A 19,088-nucleotide genomic window follows, 5' to 3' on the forward strand; every position below is an offset into this window, starting at 1 on the left:
CTCAGTCACTCTTCCCCCTCAACCCCCAATTCCTGTACTAATGACCAGTGACACACTGTACCTATAACCCTATATTATAGATGCCCTATATTATAAATTATAATGTAAATTTTTTTCAAGTATTTCTAAGAATATCTGTTAAGGTTATATGAATTCAGGTAGCTTTTTCTCTTTTTGAATTTTGCAGACGAAAATAACACAGCACGAAAGAAAATGACAGATAATACTACAAATAATCACAGAAAAGAAAGCTACTTTTATGTCAAAATTTCTTTTATGATCATTAATTTAATTTAACCTCCTCTAGCGATTACCTTCTGATGCAGGTCTATGCAATGCTTACCATACTCTAGCATCCTTGCAGGTCTATGCAATGCTTACCATACTCTAGCATCCTTGCAGCAATGAATGCTGGAAATGCAGTTAAGATTATTTCTGTACCTGTTGTGGAGGTAAGTGAAGTTCCTCTGGTAGTTATCAATCATTTCGAAAACAGATTAAGAAATGTGGAATTCAGTATAGCAATACTGTACAAATCTGATGCTATTATTCGTGAAGAGTTAACTACATAATGCCTGCATTGCATAAAGATCACTTGAAGAAAATTTATAAAATTACAACAAATGCGTACAAAAATATTTTCTCAATCTTGGACTTGTGTGAGAAAACATTTTGTTCAGTCATAACGGACATGAGCTTTATTTTTAAATTGTAAATGAATAATTACAAACTATAGATAAAAAAATAAAAATTTGATCTTCTCTTTCATATAATTTAACTGGAGTGAGGCATTTTTTATCCCACCATTATGGTATTTTCTGACTCATTTCATTTTAATACCTTAATACGCATTTTATTTTGGGAAACTGGTCCATCATATTTTTTTTGATTGAGACAATTAAAATTTGAATATTTCTTCCTTTAGCAGCCTTAACAAGTTCCTGAAAATGTTTAGAAGCACATGTTCCTGTATATTTTAGCAGCACAAATGATAAAGTCATTTACGTAGCATTTAGGCACCAACACTGAGTTTAACTGTTAAAATAATATCATTACAATATACTAATTTACTTTGCAAAATTCTGGAAATTTCTAGGAAACACATTTTTGAAATCCTATCAGCAATTTTCTTAAAGTTTCCGGCAATGCTTAGTATCCATCTTGAATATTCTTATAAATAAGGAATGTATTAATCATTTGATCTTTATCTTACACTATCAGCTTTCTGCTTGGTAATTTACAGGTTTCATACTTTGCTCTGCAAGCAGTTTTAATATCTGCGATATTCCTTATATGTTAAGGGTTATTTCATCTAACCTCTATATTTTTATTCTGGGGATATTTATGGTTGTTATCTTTTCTGTAAGAGCTATTAATTTTTTTAAAAATAATTTCATGATTTCCTTTTCATACGGCCTAGTTATTCAAGATCTTCGTGAATCTGTAACACACAACAATATATATAAAGCGTGCACCAGAAAAATGTATACACATTTTGAACTGTCATATGTAAAAAAAAAAAGTAATGTTATGTTTCTTCAACATGTGGTAGTAGAGTTGTCGGTCTAGCTGCGATGCCAAGAGACATTAACTGGGTTGACATGGCGGATGTACGTTTGAACTTCCAAGAGAGGAAGCAGGTTTTCAAATAGGAATGAGAGTTTGAGAATGTTGTTGCGGTTCAGAGACAGTGGAGACGTTAAGTATGGAATTGATCTACCTTTCAAGGTTAATAATTACACGTCTACGAGAAAAATTCGAGGTTCATGGAACAGTGTGTAATGTGCAGAAAGGAAAATCAGACAGACCTGGCGCGGCTACATGTGATGAACCTCAAATTTATAGTTGGAGCTGTTTCAATGGTCACAACAAAAATCTTCAAGGCAAGGATCACGTGAATGTGATGTAAGTGCTAGTGATAAGTGATAATGTAACAGGCCAGTGGATAGGACGCAAAGAACCAATAGTTTCCTGCACGCTCTCCAGACCTTACGCTCCTCGAATGTTTCTTATGAAGCACAGTAAAAGTTGAGGTGTAGTCGTAAACCACGTCACCTTGACACGTTTTGGGATCAGATTCAAGTGTGCGTAGAAATACCATTTTTGCTGTAAGGTACGGAATGAGTCGCGATTCGTACTCAGAAATTTATAGATGAAGGCCACTATTTTGAACATTTATTTAAAACACTATTTCGAACATTCTGTTTGATCAGAAAGTAAACTTATTTTTCAAATTGGACTATAGCCTTACTTTTTCTAGAAATTTAACTTTGTAGGTAGGAAAAAAAAAATTCTATGACAGTTCAAAGTGTGTATAAATTTTTCTGAAGCATCCTGTATATGTATATATAATTACAAAACAATACTTTTGAAAACAAAATTTAAAATGCCTAGTATTTTCGCGCATTAAGCTGCAGAAAAATTACCATTAAAGACATAAAGTAAGAAATTTAGAACTAATTTTTCGCAAAGACTAAAAATTGAAATTCATAATTAATATATTTCATATAATATATATATGTATAAGATAAAAAATGTCTAAACAAAAGTTTTTTTTAAAGGTGGTAATAACTTTCCTAGATTGCATCATTTCTAGATTAGTCCATCTTACATGGTTTACGTAATCAACGTACATCTTGCATGGCTTACGTAATGCTGATGACGTAGCTTGTTTGGAGCCTGAACTCAAAATTTTCAGAACTGAAACCTTTCTACCCTAAAGCAAAACCTTTCTCTTGATGAGCTTCCACACTGGATAACTGCGCACTTTAGCTTGAACGCTATTTTGCTGTGCTCTCTTTTTATCGCAGCAGTATTAAACAATGTAAATATGAAGAGTTGTAAAATTAAATTTAATAATTGTTGCACAGACTGAGATATAGAAGTTATACAATTAAAAAATATATATATAAATATTTTAATAAAATACTTTAAAAATTAGTTTTTTTTTTTTAAAACAAATTTTAACGCCACCTAACAAAAGAAATAAAAACAGTACTAATAAGAATAAAACCATTTGGCAGATTACTATAGAGCCATTTTCTGGGAATAATATAAATGGAAAAACAGCCAGCAATAATATCACCATTTTTTTACCTGTATTAAATTTTCAAGAATTCAATTAATATAGTAATAAAAATATTTGAAGATGGAGTTGTAATTCTAGTTTGGGAAATGAGAAACATTGGTATATACCTTTAAGTGAGAGGAAAGTGTGTCAGAATTCCATGATGCTGTTATCTAATTAAGCTCCTCCAATCTTTGAAAGATTATTAGTAACAAGAATTAGCTACTATAGCTATTAAGCATCTATCTTTAAACCCACACTTCCAGTTAAAAACTAAAATTTGAAGGTCTTGCCTCAGTTAATAAAAATAAGCTATGATTTTCCATTTTAGAAACAATGGATGAAATTATGTGTGTTATGGAATTCTATTGTTCTGATTTATATGAAATTAATAGCTTCATCTTCATAGCTTCTATTGATGCTAAAGTATCATGTACTTATTCATATTATTTGAACAATTCTTGGAAGCTTGAACGCTATTTTGCTGTGCTCTCTTTTTATCGCAGCACTATTAAACAATGTAAATATGAAGGGTTGTAAATTAAATTTAATAATTTTTGCACAGATTGAGATATAGAAGTTATACAATTAAAAAAATGAAAATTTATGAAATTTCATAGCTTATTTTTATTAACTGAGGCAAAACCTTCAAATTTTCGTTTTTAACTGGAAGTGTGGGTTTAAAGATAGATGACTAATAGCTATAGCAGCTGATTAAAGACTATAATATATTAATTTTGTCTCAGAAGTGCCCTTTGATTAAAAAAAATCTCATCACTATTCTTGCCAGTCATAGCTCATGTATACAAGTTCAAATTCAAGTAAACTTATTTCACTTTCTACCATCTTGAGATGAAAAAGCACGGAGATAAAAAAATTATCTCCAATACTCTTGCGCAATCTGATAGCTCCTTTCAGATTTAGGGGGGAAAAAAAAAAGGGATTTCTAGAATAATAATTAGGGGGGAGTGTGTTTACTGTTGCTCAGATGGCAATGAAATCTTATTTTTTAATACAACACTAAGAGCCTCAGGCACTAGCTCTCATATAATGTTTCCATAATTTTTTACTTTGCATGTACTATGATTGCTACAGACTCCACAATATAACTTCAATAATTTCTCTCATGAATGAAATAAATTTTAGAATGCTTGTGCAAATTAACAAGTTTAAAAATTAATGACTATAACAACTATTCTTTCCATAATCATTAATGACTCTGAAAAAAGATAATGTTTAAGTGCTGTTGAATAATCTCGAACTCTTGAAGGACTGTTTAGTAATCCACAAATAAGAAATAGCTTGAAATATTTTTTTTAAAGCTGACTGAGAACTGCCTGAAATTATGGTAGCCATATTCCCAGATATATTATACTATGATACTCTATGCTTTTAACATTTGACTAGATAAGGTTTATGCTTTTGAATTAACCATATACATAATATTACTGCGATTCATCAAAAATTCAATACAAATTGCACATAAACAAATCATCACATCATATTTTATATTATGATATACATATGGTTATCATATTGTTACAAATGTGTACAAAATTTGTGTAAATAATTTTAGTGAAATTATATGTAAAACTGTAGTATTTCTTGTATAACGTAACATGAAAATCTAAAGAAACAAAGTTTTGCCGGAAAAGTAAGAACAGAGAGGCAAGTTTATTCAATGTTGAGTAAATGAGCATCTTGCTGAATTGGAGAAATATTGCCAGCATGGCAATGGTTTTGGAGATTAACTTCTGTCATGAAATTTGGCGAGAAATACCATAATGGTTGACAAGTTTGGGACATTTTAGTCTGGTTCTTGTGTAAGTGTAATGGGTATTGTAATTAATATAGATATATAGCTCTAAATGCATATGGCCGTCATACGCCTTTCTGTAATTTCGAGACGCGGAAGGTACTAGAAATCTCTCGATGCCTGAGAGAAAACTATATAAGACTGGGGACAGCATCAGTTTCTGAGCAGTTGTTTAATTCAGCATGAGTTTGGAGTACTGAGATAGCTTTGTGTGAGTTTTGTTCTTTAGATGCGCTTTGCATTGCATTTTGTTTAATGTTCTTAGCAGTTTGAAGTGTAATTACTTGTTGTACTCTGTGATACTGTGAAGAGTTGTACGAGTATTTTTGTGGAAATTTCCAGAACTGTGAAGTATTCTTTTTGTAAAATAAATTTTATCAAGCTATCATCAATTCTGTGTGCATTCTATAAGGTGAGACTGAAAAGTAAGGTGAGTCAACCCTCCTTTTGAAAATGAGAACAACCCGATGACCTGACACATGAGCATTATGCAATGTTGAAGTTCAGGGTCATTTGCAAAGTTTCTTGTTTGTTTGTGCAGTTGCTTAAATGTGAAAGGTGTTAGTGCATTGTGTAATGGAGCAGAAAACGAATCGTAAATTCAGTTTTAAAATGGATAAAACTACTACGGAAACCTTGGAAATGCTTCAAAGTTTGTATGGCGAAGAAACTTTATCTCGCAAGACAGCATTTCAGTGGTTCAACCTTTTCCGTGAAAGTCATGAAAGTGTAGAGGATGAGCATTGCAGTGGAAGACCGTTGACAAGTAGAAAGATGGCAAAGGTCGAAAAACTTAGGAAGTTATTGCTGCAAGATCGCCGTTTGTCATCTGAATAATGGCAAATGGATTGAATCTTCCTCAAAAAATCGTCTGAACAATATTGACGCAGGATTTGGGTAAATGGAAACTTTGTGCCACGTTTGTCCCTCATTACTTAAGCAATGAACAAAAACAGCAGTGATTGGACACCTGTGGTGACTTCATCAATGCAGCAGATAAAGATGACACATTTTTACAGTCAATCGTCACAGGAGATGAAATGTGGTGTTTCGCCTATGATTCACAAACGAAATGCCAAAGCATGGAATGGCGCGGTCCCTCATTGCCGAAATCCAGATAATTTTGTTTTGAAAAATCAAAGGCTAAGACAATGTTGATTACCTTTTTCGATGCACGTATCCATAAAGAATACGTACCGGAAGGTCAAACAGTTAATGGTGAATTTTATTACCCTGTTATGAAGTGCCTCCTGGCTCGCATTCGTCGTGTTTGGCCTCATTTCGCTGCATCAGGCAAGTGGTTTCCGCACTCATACTGCAATGTGTATTAAACGGTTCCTCGCCCAGCAAAAAGTTACGGAAATATTTCACCCTCTGTATTGCCCTGATCTTGTACCAGTAGACTTTTTCCTCTTTCCATGACTAAAATTGGCACTAAAGTGACACCGATTTTCAAGCATCTCAGACATTCAAGCCACTACCAAGGAACTTACCACAGTCTCAAAGGGAACTTTTTCAAAAGTTTCCAGAACTTGTATGGATGTTGTCAGAAGTGTATTGTAGATGGCGGTAAATACTTTGAAGGACAATGATGTATTTATATGTAAATATATAATACAGTTATTAGTATGACATCAATCACCTTACTTTTTGGTCTCACCTTGTATGCATTACAAACCCATATACATGCAACAATATAATGGAAAAAATATTATGAAAAACATCAATGCCAAATAACTTATACTAAAAAAAATAAATACTCAATAAGCTTTATTGCCATAATGTAAAAAAAATGTATTGTAAAGCAACATATCATTAAAATGTATATCACAATAACAGGTAGTTAAGCAGAATATTTTGCTGCAGAGGACGGTGATTCCAGAAATAGAAATTTTGGTTGAATTGCTGAACAGATATGTTGTTACTGATATACTTCACGATTCCATAATTTACTGAATAAAGTACAGGAATGTAAGTAGTATGGGAGAAATATATGAAGGTTTCTACATAAAGTGAAGAAATTCTTGTACAGAAAAAAATATTTATGTTTAACAATATATAATTTAAAACAGTGGAATTTTCAGGACTTAGAAGAGAAGGGCTAGCTCATAGAGCATTTCCCCCTGAAGCAGAAAGTGAGAAGTGATGACGTAGCCATGATGACACTTAGCGCGCCAATATAATTCACAGCTTGGAAATTAGCGTTTTTGAACCAGCATTCAAAATGAGCTGTGTGTGAAAGATAGCTATAATTTGGAAGAGGCAATGTTACTGCTTTATGCATTTTTAGACTGAACCATTAAAAAATTTAATAATGCTTACTCAATTTTAAAATAATAGATAAAATGTGCTACTCTTTTAACATAAAGTTCCGTGGTTTTTTTAATTTTTATTTGCAGGTTTTTGTATTTAACGCACGTTTATTTCTAATCATTTCTTTATTTGCATGCTAACTGAGAGAATTTTTATACTGCTTCTAAGATAACTATAATAGCAGCTATTTAAATTTACTCAAAAAACAACTTTACATTGACGTAGGTTTAAACATATATGACATATATGGCAACATTTCTGCTAACCTACGTTTGATTTTTTGCCTAATTGTAAATTTTACATTGTTATAATTCTCTTCCGATTCAATATAATAGATATTTTTTAAATAATTTTGTAATTTATACTTATATCTATATTACAATTAAATAAATGTATATAAGATTGTTACCTTAATTTTGACAAAATAGCTTTATTCAGAGTACCTAAAACAGTTATTTAATTTTTCAAAAGTGTGAGTAAAGGAAGCAGGTCTTTTTATGCCAATTACTTTGATGTTTTATACTATTATATTTTATCTAGAATGCTAATCTAGCACAAAATCTAATCAGCACAAATCTAGCTAATCTAGCACAAAATCTAGTTACAAAGGAAGAAAAACTTTAATATAATATTTATAAGAAAAACTTTAACAAGTACTTAACAAAATTAGTTTGTTAAATACTTGTTATTCTTGTTGGTGCTATTTTGGTACTATTCATAATACCGAAGATATTATCGATTAACTCATAGAAGTCAGATGCTTTCTGATTTCCTGTGTGGTAGAGTATACCTTTTGCGGTACATTTGAAAATAATGTTTTCTCTGGAGCGACTTTTTGTCTCTCGTTTCCCTTGACCATTAAATAATTTGGTTTTAGTTTGTGACACAATTTGATTTCTTCTCAATCCCTATTTAAAACCTCTTTAATAATATCAAAATTTAAAACAGTTACATCTTCTAAAACAAATCCTCTATCTAAAACGCGGTTTCTCAGTAATTTGAGGCAGAGCGCGAAATGAGACCTCTGATTAAAACAAACTGCACATTTTGAAAAGAACCATCTTAGTCCAGTTTAGAGTCATAGCAGAGTTTTCAATCTATATGCATTTCGTTGAAACTGAGAAAGCATATTTTTCCTACAGAATACAAATATTCGCCTCTTTCCTTCTTTAGAGTAAGAACATTACTTTGAATTCTTGGACTACACTAAAATTTAGAAAACACTAAAAAATAAAATAAACACCATTTCTTTAATTTGATAATACTAGGTAAAGATATTCCAATTTTTTTCCTTTCCAAAAATAATAGCTTTAAGATGACAGAGCTCTTATGACAATGCAACGTGAAATATTTTCACTAGTCCACCTGATTTTTTTCTTCTTTTTCAGTAATGCATTAATCTGCGTCTTTATAAAAATAGGCTTTAGACATTTTTCCAAATTCTCCAATTTGTGCTCCCACCCCCAAATTTCGCTATTTCAGATTTTAATTTCTGATACCAATTTCTGTCTAGATGTCGTCCACCTTCTTTGTCGCTGAACAAACATTCTAAAATTTTTCTTTTCTCTATTTTTCAATACTTTAATACAATTTAATACAATTTTCTAAGGATATTATTTTGTTCTTCAAATTATCAATGCATTCTTGTTTATCTTTAAACATTTAGGATGATCTACATTTTCATTTGTGAGTTTTATTTCAAAATCATTAAAATTTGATTTATTATTGTCATCATCAATTTCGACTTATTATTGTCATCATAATTTAATTTCGGCACAGCATTCCATTTCAACAGTTTCTTTTTGTGGCTATCCAAACAAGCGATTTTTCATATCATCTTCATAAACACTGCATAGAAAATGTTCGCTGCAGATTTTTCCGCTCTTCACATTAATAGAATCTTCTCTTTGACATTTGTGTATCCATTCTTTCGTCAAAAGCAAACTCTCATTTGGATCCTTTGGTCCCATGAAATAAAATATCTCATCCTTTCATACTTCTGTAAGTGCTACGGCACGTTACTGCAGCGCAAAAAGCCATATTACGTAAATGATACTTTACAATAAAGAATTTAAAATAAAAACTGACTAAAATTACATATATATAAATTATTTTAAATATATACATTATTAGAAAACAGATATATATATTATTAAAATTAATTTGGGACATGTAACCTCTAGAAAATCGTCTCGCAGCTCAATGAAACTACTGTTTTAAACGCGTGAAATCAGGACAGGTGGCATCACAGTGACGTCACATTATTGCCTGTTACATCCCCCCATTAGGCTCGCATCGGCGAGGAGTCGAACAAAGAAATGAGCTAGCCCTTCTATTTATGCCTGGGAATTTTGGAATTGGACCATCATGCTTCTGAAACTTTCATATATCATCTGTAAATTTTAAGAAAGATAATCAGTATTACTCAAGTTTATGTGTATTTTTTAATGTATAGGTATTATTATCTACAAAGAGCTTTTAATTATATCAACATCTCATAGCTAACTTTAAATTAATAACTAATGTACATCTGTACATCAGACAATTTCAAAGTCAGAAGAATTTGCATAATTTAATGAATCATTAGAAAATATTAAATTATGAGACAAAATATTGTTTGTGTTAGGAGGCATGTTTGAAAAGTTTGTCATGGATGAAACAATATTGGCACATGAATTTGATGCAATTACATCATTGCCTGACATTTTAAGCCTATTGCTGGTATCATGATCCCAAAAATCTGTATTTCTTGATTGACTGAAAAGATGTGTTGGGCTACCTGTTACACCTAAATTACTATTTGTTGTGTACTGTGGCATGGTAAGTATATCATCAGTATCTTCAAATAACTGCTTTGTTGAAGTGTTGTGTTCTAAGTTCAAATCTGGAAGTTGTGGAGAAGAAGGCATTTCATTCAGCAAGAAAGATGAAATTGAAACTGATGGTGAAGGTGAGTCTCTATTATGCAATGCGAAATGGGCAAATGAATCAATATTTGTAGCCTGATTTTCAAAATTTAAATTTGGTAAGGAATGTGGTCGATTGAGGTTATCTTGAGATGATGTTAGAGTTAAAACACCATGTGAAGTACTTTGAGGTTGCAGATTTGAAGGTACAGTTTCAATAAATGAACTAAGGGAGCTAGAAGACAAACTAAAATTACAATAACTACTAGGTGATAAATTTAAATTAGAATCATCTAAAGAAACAGAATTTCTATCTTTACTATTTGCTGATGGTGACGGCAAAGAAACTTGCCGTGAATGAACATCTGACTGAGAAATGAAGGTCATAAGAGCATTTTCAGAATTATTAGTTAAAATATTATCACCAGGCTTAGCAAGAAAACTTTGCATATTTTTTGAAGGCACATTCGTGTAATTATCTTCTTCAACTGGAGTTGAAGAAATATGTTCTTCATCAATATTTTTATCTATGACAATCTCACTTAGTTTTTCATGATCAAATAAATAATTAGTTGAAATAAACAAAGGAAAATCATTACTAGAAGAAGACTGCTTTTGTAGAACTTCAGCCATTTCCATTTCATTAGGTGTTGCATTCTGGTTGCCAATATTTATTTCTGCATCTGAAGATTCTTCAGTTTTAGAGCTAAAATTTCTTTTAAAGGTCATGCAGTGAGCAGAAATCATATGCCGCTTAAGGTGAGACATTCTTTTATAATCTCTACTACAATGACATTTATAAGGTCTTACTTCACTATGAATTCGCAAATGACGTTGTAAACTACTTTTACTTTTAAAAGCTTTATTACAGATAGTGCACACAAAACTCCTATTTTCAGAATGTACATACACATGATGCTCTTTTAAGGTTGCTAAAGCCCGAAAAGAAGAACCACAGATTTCACATATGAAACGTCTTTTATCAGTATGAAGTTCAGAATGCCGTTTTAAATTTGCTTTGCATTTTGTACTATACTCACAGTGCTCACACTTCAGAGACTCACTAGTTGTATGTTGTATTTCAATGTGCCGTAGAAGACTCTGTTGGCGATAAAATGTAGCACCACATTCTGCACATAGAAAGGGTTTCTCAATTTCAACATTTTTGCCTTCATCTACATTTACACGCTGCAGATGTCTCACAGTTTTCATATGCTTGGAAAGTGCTCTGTCATTGCAAAAGCTTTTTTCACAATGAGAACACTTAACAGGTTTTTCTCCTGTGTGACATCTTTGATGAATTTGCAGATGCTTAGGACGAAGAAATAACTTTTTACAAACTGGGCATTCATGCTTTTTCTCTGTCACTTGAGCATCATGTGTAGACTGTTGATGCTTAAGCAATAATTTTTTTGTTGAAAATGTCATATCACATAGAGAACAGACATGCCTTTCATGTCCCATCATATGTTGATTGTACTGTTGACGTCGTACAAATTTTTTTTCACAAAGCATACATTCATATTTTGAATTTTTTAAGTGATCTTTCATATGATCATTGAAAACATTTTCATTTTTGCACATAAAACCACATTTTATGCATAATAATTGACCCTCTGCATGTTGTTTTAAATGCGCATTTAGAGAAGGTCTCTTAGAAAAATGTTTCTCACAAAAAGAACAATGATACAATTTCTCTGGTTCGCAAATACTGTGATCAGTCTTTAAATGCTTACAAAGAGCTTTGCGTTTGGTAAATTGTGCATTACATATTGTGCAGTTATTTCTGGTATGGCCATTCAAATGCCTATCTAAATGATGTTTCTGTGTGAATTCCATAGAACACAGCTTGCATTTATGTACACTTTGATTCCAAATATAGTTTATACTTTCACATTTATGGTCTTCAAAGTTTTTCAAAGAGAAAAATTCTGTCTGACAAAATCGACAAGATAAAAGAGGAGCAGATGAGATATCTGCAGCTGAATTCTCTACATTATTTAAGGAACAGAGGGCCAATAAAGATTTATCATGTTTCATTTCTTTTAACTTATTTTTTACAGAATTTTTCCCATTTAAAATATTATGCTTTAAAAACATCTGCTTTTTTAATTTAATTAGTCTTTTATTCTCATAAGAATTAAAGACTTTCTCACTAGATTTTTCTTTAGACCCTAATTTATACACAAACACCAAATTTTTGTCACCTGGGTTATTTTCTAAATCTGATAAAGTATGAACTATTAAGGCACTGTTTGAAACATTGTCGCTTATTTTTGCTGAAGCTGACGACATTTTAGCACTTTCAGAGACATTATCACATAGAACATCATTTTCACATGACTTCAGTTCTCCCAGTTTCTCATCTTCTATTTTATCATTACCTATAAAAAGTTAAATATACATTAATAATTTTTTAGCAATTGAAAATATCTTAATCAAAATTATGTAGATGTATTAGACTAAATAATAATTGAATTGCAAATTTCTAGTATACAGCTGAATTCTGATAATCTGCTTAATCCATGCTCATTTTTGGATGCAAACAAACTAAATTACAATTTTCAAAAAAATTAGTACTGCAAATTTAACAGCTGTATTTAATTATATGTATATAATTAACAAAAATAATATTTTGTTTGAAGAATCAAATTTATTTTATACTGAAACTATTTAGCAGTTTCTGTTTGCATATCAGCCCCCTCTTTTTATACTACACAGAGATTGTGAATCCCTGCAAATTTTTGTTTTTCATAAATCCTGAGTTTTGAGTATATATTACATTGTCTTTTAAAATTTATTTTAAATTTACATGGTTAACATGCTCAGAAAATTTTCTGTTTACAATTTTTCAGATGTTGAGTTTTAGCTTAAATTAATCTTGTTGCTAGATAATTTACATTCTGCACAAAAAGTAAGTTTGTTTTATCTCAGCGGCAAACCAGGACAGATTCTTTAAAAAAAAAAAAAAAAAAAGGGGAGAGAGAGAGGAAAATATGGTAAAGAAGATGAGATTAAAGAACAGATACATTGTTTTTTAATACATCTTAAATTTCAGTTCTAGCTAATTTTCATATTTTTATTAGCTGTTTAATAGCATTATTAATCCAACTGCACATGTGTGGAAGGTTATGGCAGAATGAGCACGAGATTCAATTTCAGAAAAAATTTATTCTAATGATCCTCATCAAAAGTGCATTTTCCCATTATTTTCTCTCATTTCAGAGCTTAAAAACTGCTTAGAAAGTAACTGTTTTAGAAAAAGTTTTAAAAGTAATTAAATAGTGAAAGAAAAATTGGCATGAAAAAACTGCTTTACAAGCAATGGCTAATAGTAGTGGATACGCATAAAACTGCGATACAAAAAATTACTAATAAAAATAAAATTACGAATTTGTAAATTGGAATTTATTTAGTCTTCATTGGAATTATTGGAATTCTCCTGCATATAGTTTGAAATATAATGTGGGCATAATAATAATAATACTGTTGGAAGAATATTTTAAATAAAAGACTTTGTCCAAAGGGGCAATTTGCCTTGAATGACTAATTTCGTTTTGACATTTTGCGTTGGGTCACTTTTCAAATTGTTGCCACCAAATATTATCACCATGTGTTTATATTTAAAGAAATTAAATAATGAAGAATCTCCATAAATGTATGCATGTTTCTTGCATTGGAATAAAACAATGGTACCTAGAACCATCAAATTTTGAATAACGTAATCTTCTACCAAATATGGTCATCTGGAAGCCCGAATTTGAAATTTGTTTTATTATAGATTTCATATTTTGTAACACTTTAACGAATTTTTGATTAACAAACTTAACGATTTCAAAGCGAGCAATTGCAACACTGTGGGAATTTTTTTTTATTTATTTATTTATTTTTTTTTTATTTCCAACGCACTAGACGGTACATCAGAAATTCTAAAGCTTTGCTCATTTAAAAATTATTTTGTGATATTGCTGTTGAATTGAATTTTATGGTTTAAGTGCAAAGAGCATAATATTTAATAAATAAAGGTAACACACAAAACGTTAAAGAAATACCCCTTTAGGCGAAATGTAAAATCTGAAAGCTTTAAAAAATTTTTTTATTTAAAAATGAACTTAATAAACACTGAAAATAACACATGCAAAGCACTTAAAATTAAGCAACAATGCAATCACTATCATTGCCCTTTTCTGATCTGCAAACTATACTGTTGTGATAATGGTTTTTTAAGATCCCAAATATGGTGAATACTATATTACACATCATCAAAAGTTTTGAATTTTTATATCAATCAAGAAACGTTGCATTGATTGAAATAAATAATGATATAAAGCAGCTATGTTTAAACTTCAGGGTGGGTAAGACTGGAGTTACCTGTTAAACTTGCTTTGTATATTTGATTGAAAATCATAAAATACAACTCTCTTGCCTCTTGCTGGGTAGACTAGAGCAGTTATTACCTACAAACAAGTGAATTGAGCACAATACTTTAAAATTAATTTTTTCATTAACTTTGAGGGTTCACGATTAACTGACACTGTTTACCAAATATATAAAAAACCTTTTTTCTATACATATCAGGCTTTGTCTTTTCTTTTACAGCTTCGCTAATTAAAATGACATATTTTGTCATGTGTCAAAGTTACAATGCCAAAATGACTGACACTGAAAGTGGTTGACAATAACACAATTCATATGGTTGCCAATGAGTTTCAGAGTGCTATTTGACTTTTTCCTCAGTTTCTAATGATGACCATCTGGGAGTCAGTCTAAGCTAGTTCACTGGATAAAAGTGGGATTTCTGATGCTCATCTTCATTTGGCTAAAAAGAAATAAATAAGTTAAAGATAATGTGACCAATCAATGAAGCTGAGCAAGACTGTCATGAAACACAACACTATGAGCCTAAGATATCTCAGAAGTATTTATGTTTCTGTCCAGGGAACAAAGAGAGCTGATGCACAGATTTGGATGGATGAACATGGAGAAGTTGGTAGTTAGTACGTCAAAAGTCGTTAATTCGGACACCCATAATCCGGACCTCAAAGCTACAAACTTTCTGCGCATGCATCGCGTTGACGCATGCGCGTAAGACCTTTACGGCTGCGAATATGCGTGTGCACAAAATACGTTTACGAATGCACATTTAATGCATAACGGACGGTATAAGCTAAGCTAAAATTATCTAATTCAGTTAATGTTGCAGATTGCGTTGTTCCTTAATCTTCGAATTGGATTCGGCTTATTATTTTTTGCAGACTGTTAGAGCAATTTTATAAAAGTAAGCTTGAACTTTTGATTATGTCAAATAGAATTTCTGATATATATTTACTAATATGTAAAGGATCAACAAAGCGAAAGAATGTTTCGAAGTCCATTAAACAAAAAGTGGAATTGCTGCAAAAAATGGATAAAGGCATATCCTTTGTTTATCTAAACTTTAACGTTTATCTTTAATGCTACAGCCTGCAATGAATTGGAAGTTGATCTGTCAGCACTATTCTTATCTTCAGGGCAGATGTTTTTATTTTATTTGGCTTATAATTCCTGGTGGCTTGGCAAATGGGGTCAAGAGAGCAGGAGACTGACTGACCTTAATTAGGGAAGGGGAAAGTAAACAGCTGTGTCAGGGATCATAAGGGGAGATATATTTTTTAAAAAAAGTGTTTTTAGGTCTCATTCAGTATCATTATATCAGAAATAAATGATGCACATGGTATCAGAATGGAGACAAATTACATAAGATACGGAAAGTTATATTTATTTGTTTATTAACATTTCATTATTACATTGTTTTCATTCAGGAATTTCCTTCCACCCTCCTCTGAGCAATACATACAGGTACATGTAAGTCGGCTGAAAAGCACTGTTATAAACAAATAATCCAACCCAATTCCAGTTGAACAGCGCTTATTAATACTAATTGTTTACGGAAAGCATCTTAGTTTTTGAAAAGCTTCGTATCATCTAACATAAAATTAATTAATTAATCATCTTAAGAATGATTTTGTGTTGAATATGGCAAAACATATGAGGGTTGGCTAGGCATGATTTCATGGAGAATATTCTAAGGAAAATGGGCTCATATTTACATACCTTAATCCACGAAAATGCTTACACAAAGTGGTACGTTGTAGTAGGGTTCCTTCAATCCATCTGTTAAATTTGCATCTAATTGTCAAGTGCTCCCATCTGTTAAATTTGCATCTAATTGTCAAGTGCTCCCATCTGTTAAATTTGCATCTAATTGTCAAGTGCTCAATTTTTTTGGCTAGTTTATACATTCAAAGGAAAATACAAGTTACTCACTGAACTTCGCACATTAGTCTGAATAACCTTTAAACCCGATGAACAGTATATTTCTGTGACAAGGGGAGCTTTCTGACAGTACAATCTGTTTTACATTTAGCGAGCTTGTGCCGAATAAGTTTATTCACTATTTTATGTAATTTCTGCAATATTTTGTAATTCTTTTATTTTTTTATTTAAATTTTATTTTTTTAAAGATAATTTCTTTTTATTCACATTTATATTTTCTATTTTTCTAATAAGTGAAACATTTAATTAGATTCTGATATTTTGTTTTCATAAGATAAAGTACGAAACCTTTGTTAAAATTTTCATTGCTCACTGTAGTTCAGTGACTGTATTTTAATGTGCTATTTTATTCATGAGTCCATTCATTTGATTTGAAAATTGGAAATGAATTAGCAAATTGATCTTTCCATTCAATTGGTCCTATCGACTTGAATACAGTGAGCTTGAGTAAACGGGAAGTATCTTTTGTAAATATAAAAACCATTATAAGCGCATTTCTAAATAATAATTTTAAAATATTATTTTGACAGCTGTTTGACGCTGCTTTCAAAACATTTCTTAATTATAAATATATATACTGAAAATTACGAAGAGAATAACACATACATATCTGTTATTACGAGAATAAGTATTTCTAATGTATGCAATAGGGCAATTTATTTACTGTATCGATTTATTACTTATTGTAATGGATTGAAATATTTGAATATGAATTAGCTGAATATTTAAGAAAAATATTATGACTGCGAGAATAGGAAAAAAAAAAATTTTTTTGAATATTTACTTTCTTATAGAATGCAGATGAATTCATTTTTACTCAACGAAAATCAAAATTTAGTATCTAATTAATCTGTAATGTATCGAGCACTTTAATTCAGTGATCCGTATTAATGTGCGCTTTTTTAGAAAAAATTTAAATGCTTCAAGAATAATTAATTAGAAAAAAGCATAATTCTCTTTTTACCCTTAAATTCTTCAATAAAAAAACTGCATTTTCAGCTTTAACCAAGTGAAATAATTTTCTAAATATAATTCAAAGCATGAAAAATAAGGTACATAAACAGCTTGGAAATGGAACTAGCATTGAGATTCTCTGTAAGAAATATGGTGAAGCTTAACAAAAAGTCTACAAAGTGAAGCAATTCCATATTATATATAGAATATTTTCTAACTCTTTATGATTAAATTGCACTCAATTATACTTTATAAACGACATGTAAATACTATTTAATGTATATGTGTGGATGTGTGTGTGTGTGTGGCTCACTAGCGGCTGAGCTGTAAAGTCGTTGAACTCTGGCAGGTCAATCCGGGGTTCGAATCCGGATCGACGGGGATAGCTGTATTGGCGTTTTCGAGGTTTCTCCACGTGTAACGTGCATAAGAGTCAGTTTTGCTTAGAAAGTTCTCCACGAGACACCCTTACCCTTAGGCAAATAACCGTTGAATGCTTTGCTATAATCAAACAAACCAGACCGAACAATAGATATATAAATAAGTAGCTTAGAAAACTGCTATATTTTATGTATACTTATCAAGTAGTATTTCAATATATATAACGATTAAAAGAAAGGAAAAGTCGGATCCTAACTGATTGTATATAATGTAATCCCTATGAAGGCCCTAACAATTCTTTCTCACTTAAAGTCGTAACCCAAAAAGAGAACAAATTAAACTTCAGATATGTATACAATACTGAATCTAATACAAAAAATACAAAATATAAAAATAAATTATATATGTACGAAACCTAACTAACTATTTATATTGATATTATGTAAATATACGTATGGTCATGAACATTGTATAATAAACATTGTAAGGATCTTAAGTTTTACTAACGTTTATTTTATTTTAAATCTTTACTATCACTTCTTATTTTCTACTTCCGGCCAGAATTATAAGCGTTAAGGTTTTTATGCAAAGTTTGTCTGGCGAACGCCAAGTATTTAAGTTGTGGCTTTTTCCCAAACGAGAGAGAGGAAGCAGTGAGTCGAAGCAGGCCGCTTACCTTAGAAGTTACGCAGTTGCTGTTTGCCTTCCAGGCCAGAGGTTTTAATACTCTTGATAAATTTAAACGTATTGTAGTGTTCACAGTTCTCTGTACTACATACGCTTCCTGTTATTATAAGGCCAATCTTCCACGTTTATTATTCTAAAGTTAAATTAGAGTTTAGTTTTATTTTTATACTTTTACGTTTTGAACCCAAGTAGCAGGTCGGTGTATTCCGAAGTACGGAAGTCATTGTAAATAGAGAAAAATAAAGGGTTTTGTGTATACCCTTCTTGTGTATCCTGTTTACTTCCCACAGTTTTGAACATAGCTTTAGTAAGCTCTCTGTTCCGAGTCAGGTCCTTGCATGTTCCCGAAGAAGGTAAGAAGGAACATTGAACCTGATAGTGGCGCCCAACGAAGAAGAATAACCATGGCCGAGTTTCAAGAAGAACCTGTGCTGCCTGCAGAAACGGCTCAGAATCCAGAAATGCCAGCTGCCGCCCTGGAAGGATTTGGTTACATCGTCCATACCATGCGCGCTTCGATGAAACCAGAAGCAACATTTAATGGAAACTCACCGGTAACCAGTTTTTTGGAAAAATTGGATGACCACTTCATGCTCTACCCCGTGCACGAGTTTCAAAAAGTTACCTTAGCTACCAGCGCTTAACTGGT

The 19,088-nt window shown here is 31.4% G+C and overlaps 1 protein-coding gene across 1 annotated transcript in view; it reads right to left on the reverse strand.

The window, feature by feature from the left end:
• Positions 1 to 6,636: 6,636 nt before the first annotated feature.
• Positions 6,637 to 19,088, reverse strand: part of LOC118185918 (uncharacterized) — a 39,238-nt gene continuing 26,786 nt past the window's right edge. Inside the window, exon 3 of the mRNA XM_085810769.1 lies at positions 6,637 to 12,486. Coding sequence (XP_085666895.1) covers positions 9,734 to 12,486 — 2,753 coding nt within the window. The 3' untranslated portion in view covers positions 6,637 to 9,733. The remainder of the gene's footprint in view (positions 12,487 to 19,088) is intronic.

This window comes from Stegodyphus dumicola, chromosome 2, assembly GCF_044657685.1.
Source record: "Stegodyphus dumicola isolate Sdum_Otavi_A_Nest chromosome 2, ASM4465768v1".
In the NCBI taxonomy this organism is placed as follows: domain Eukaryota; kingdom Metazoa; phylum Arthropoda; class Arachnida; order Araneae; family Eresidae; genus Stegodyphus; species Stegodyphus dumicola.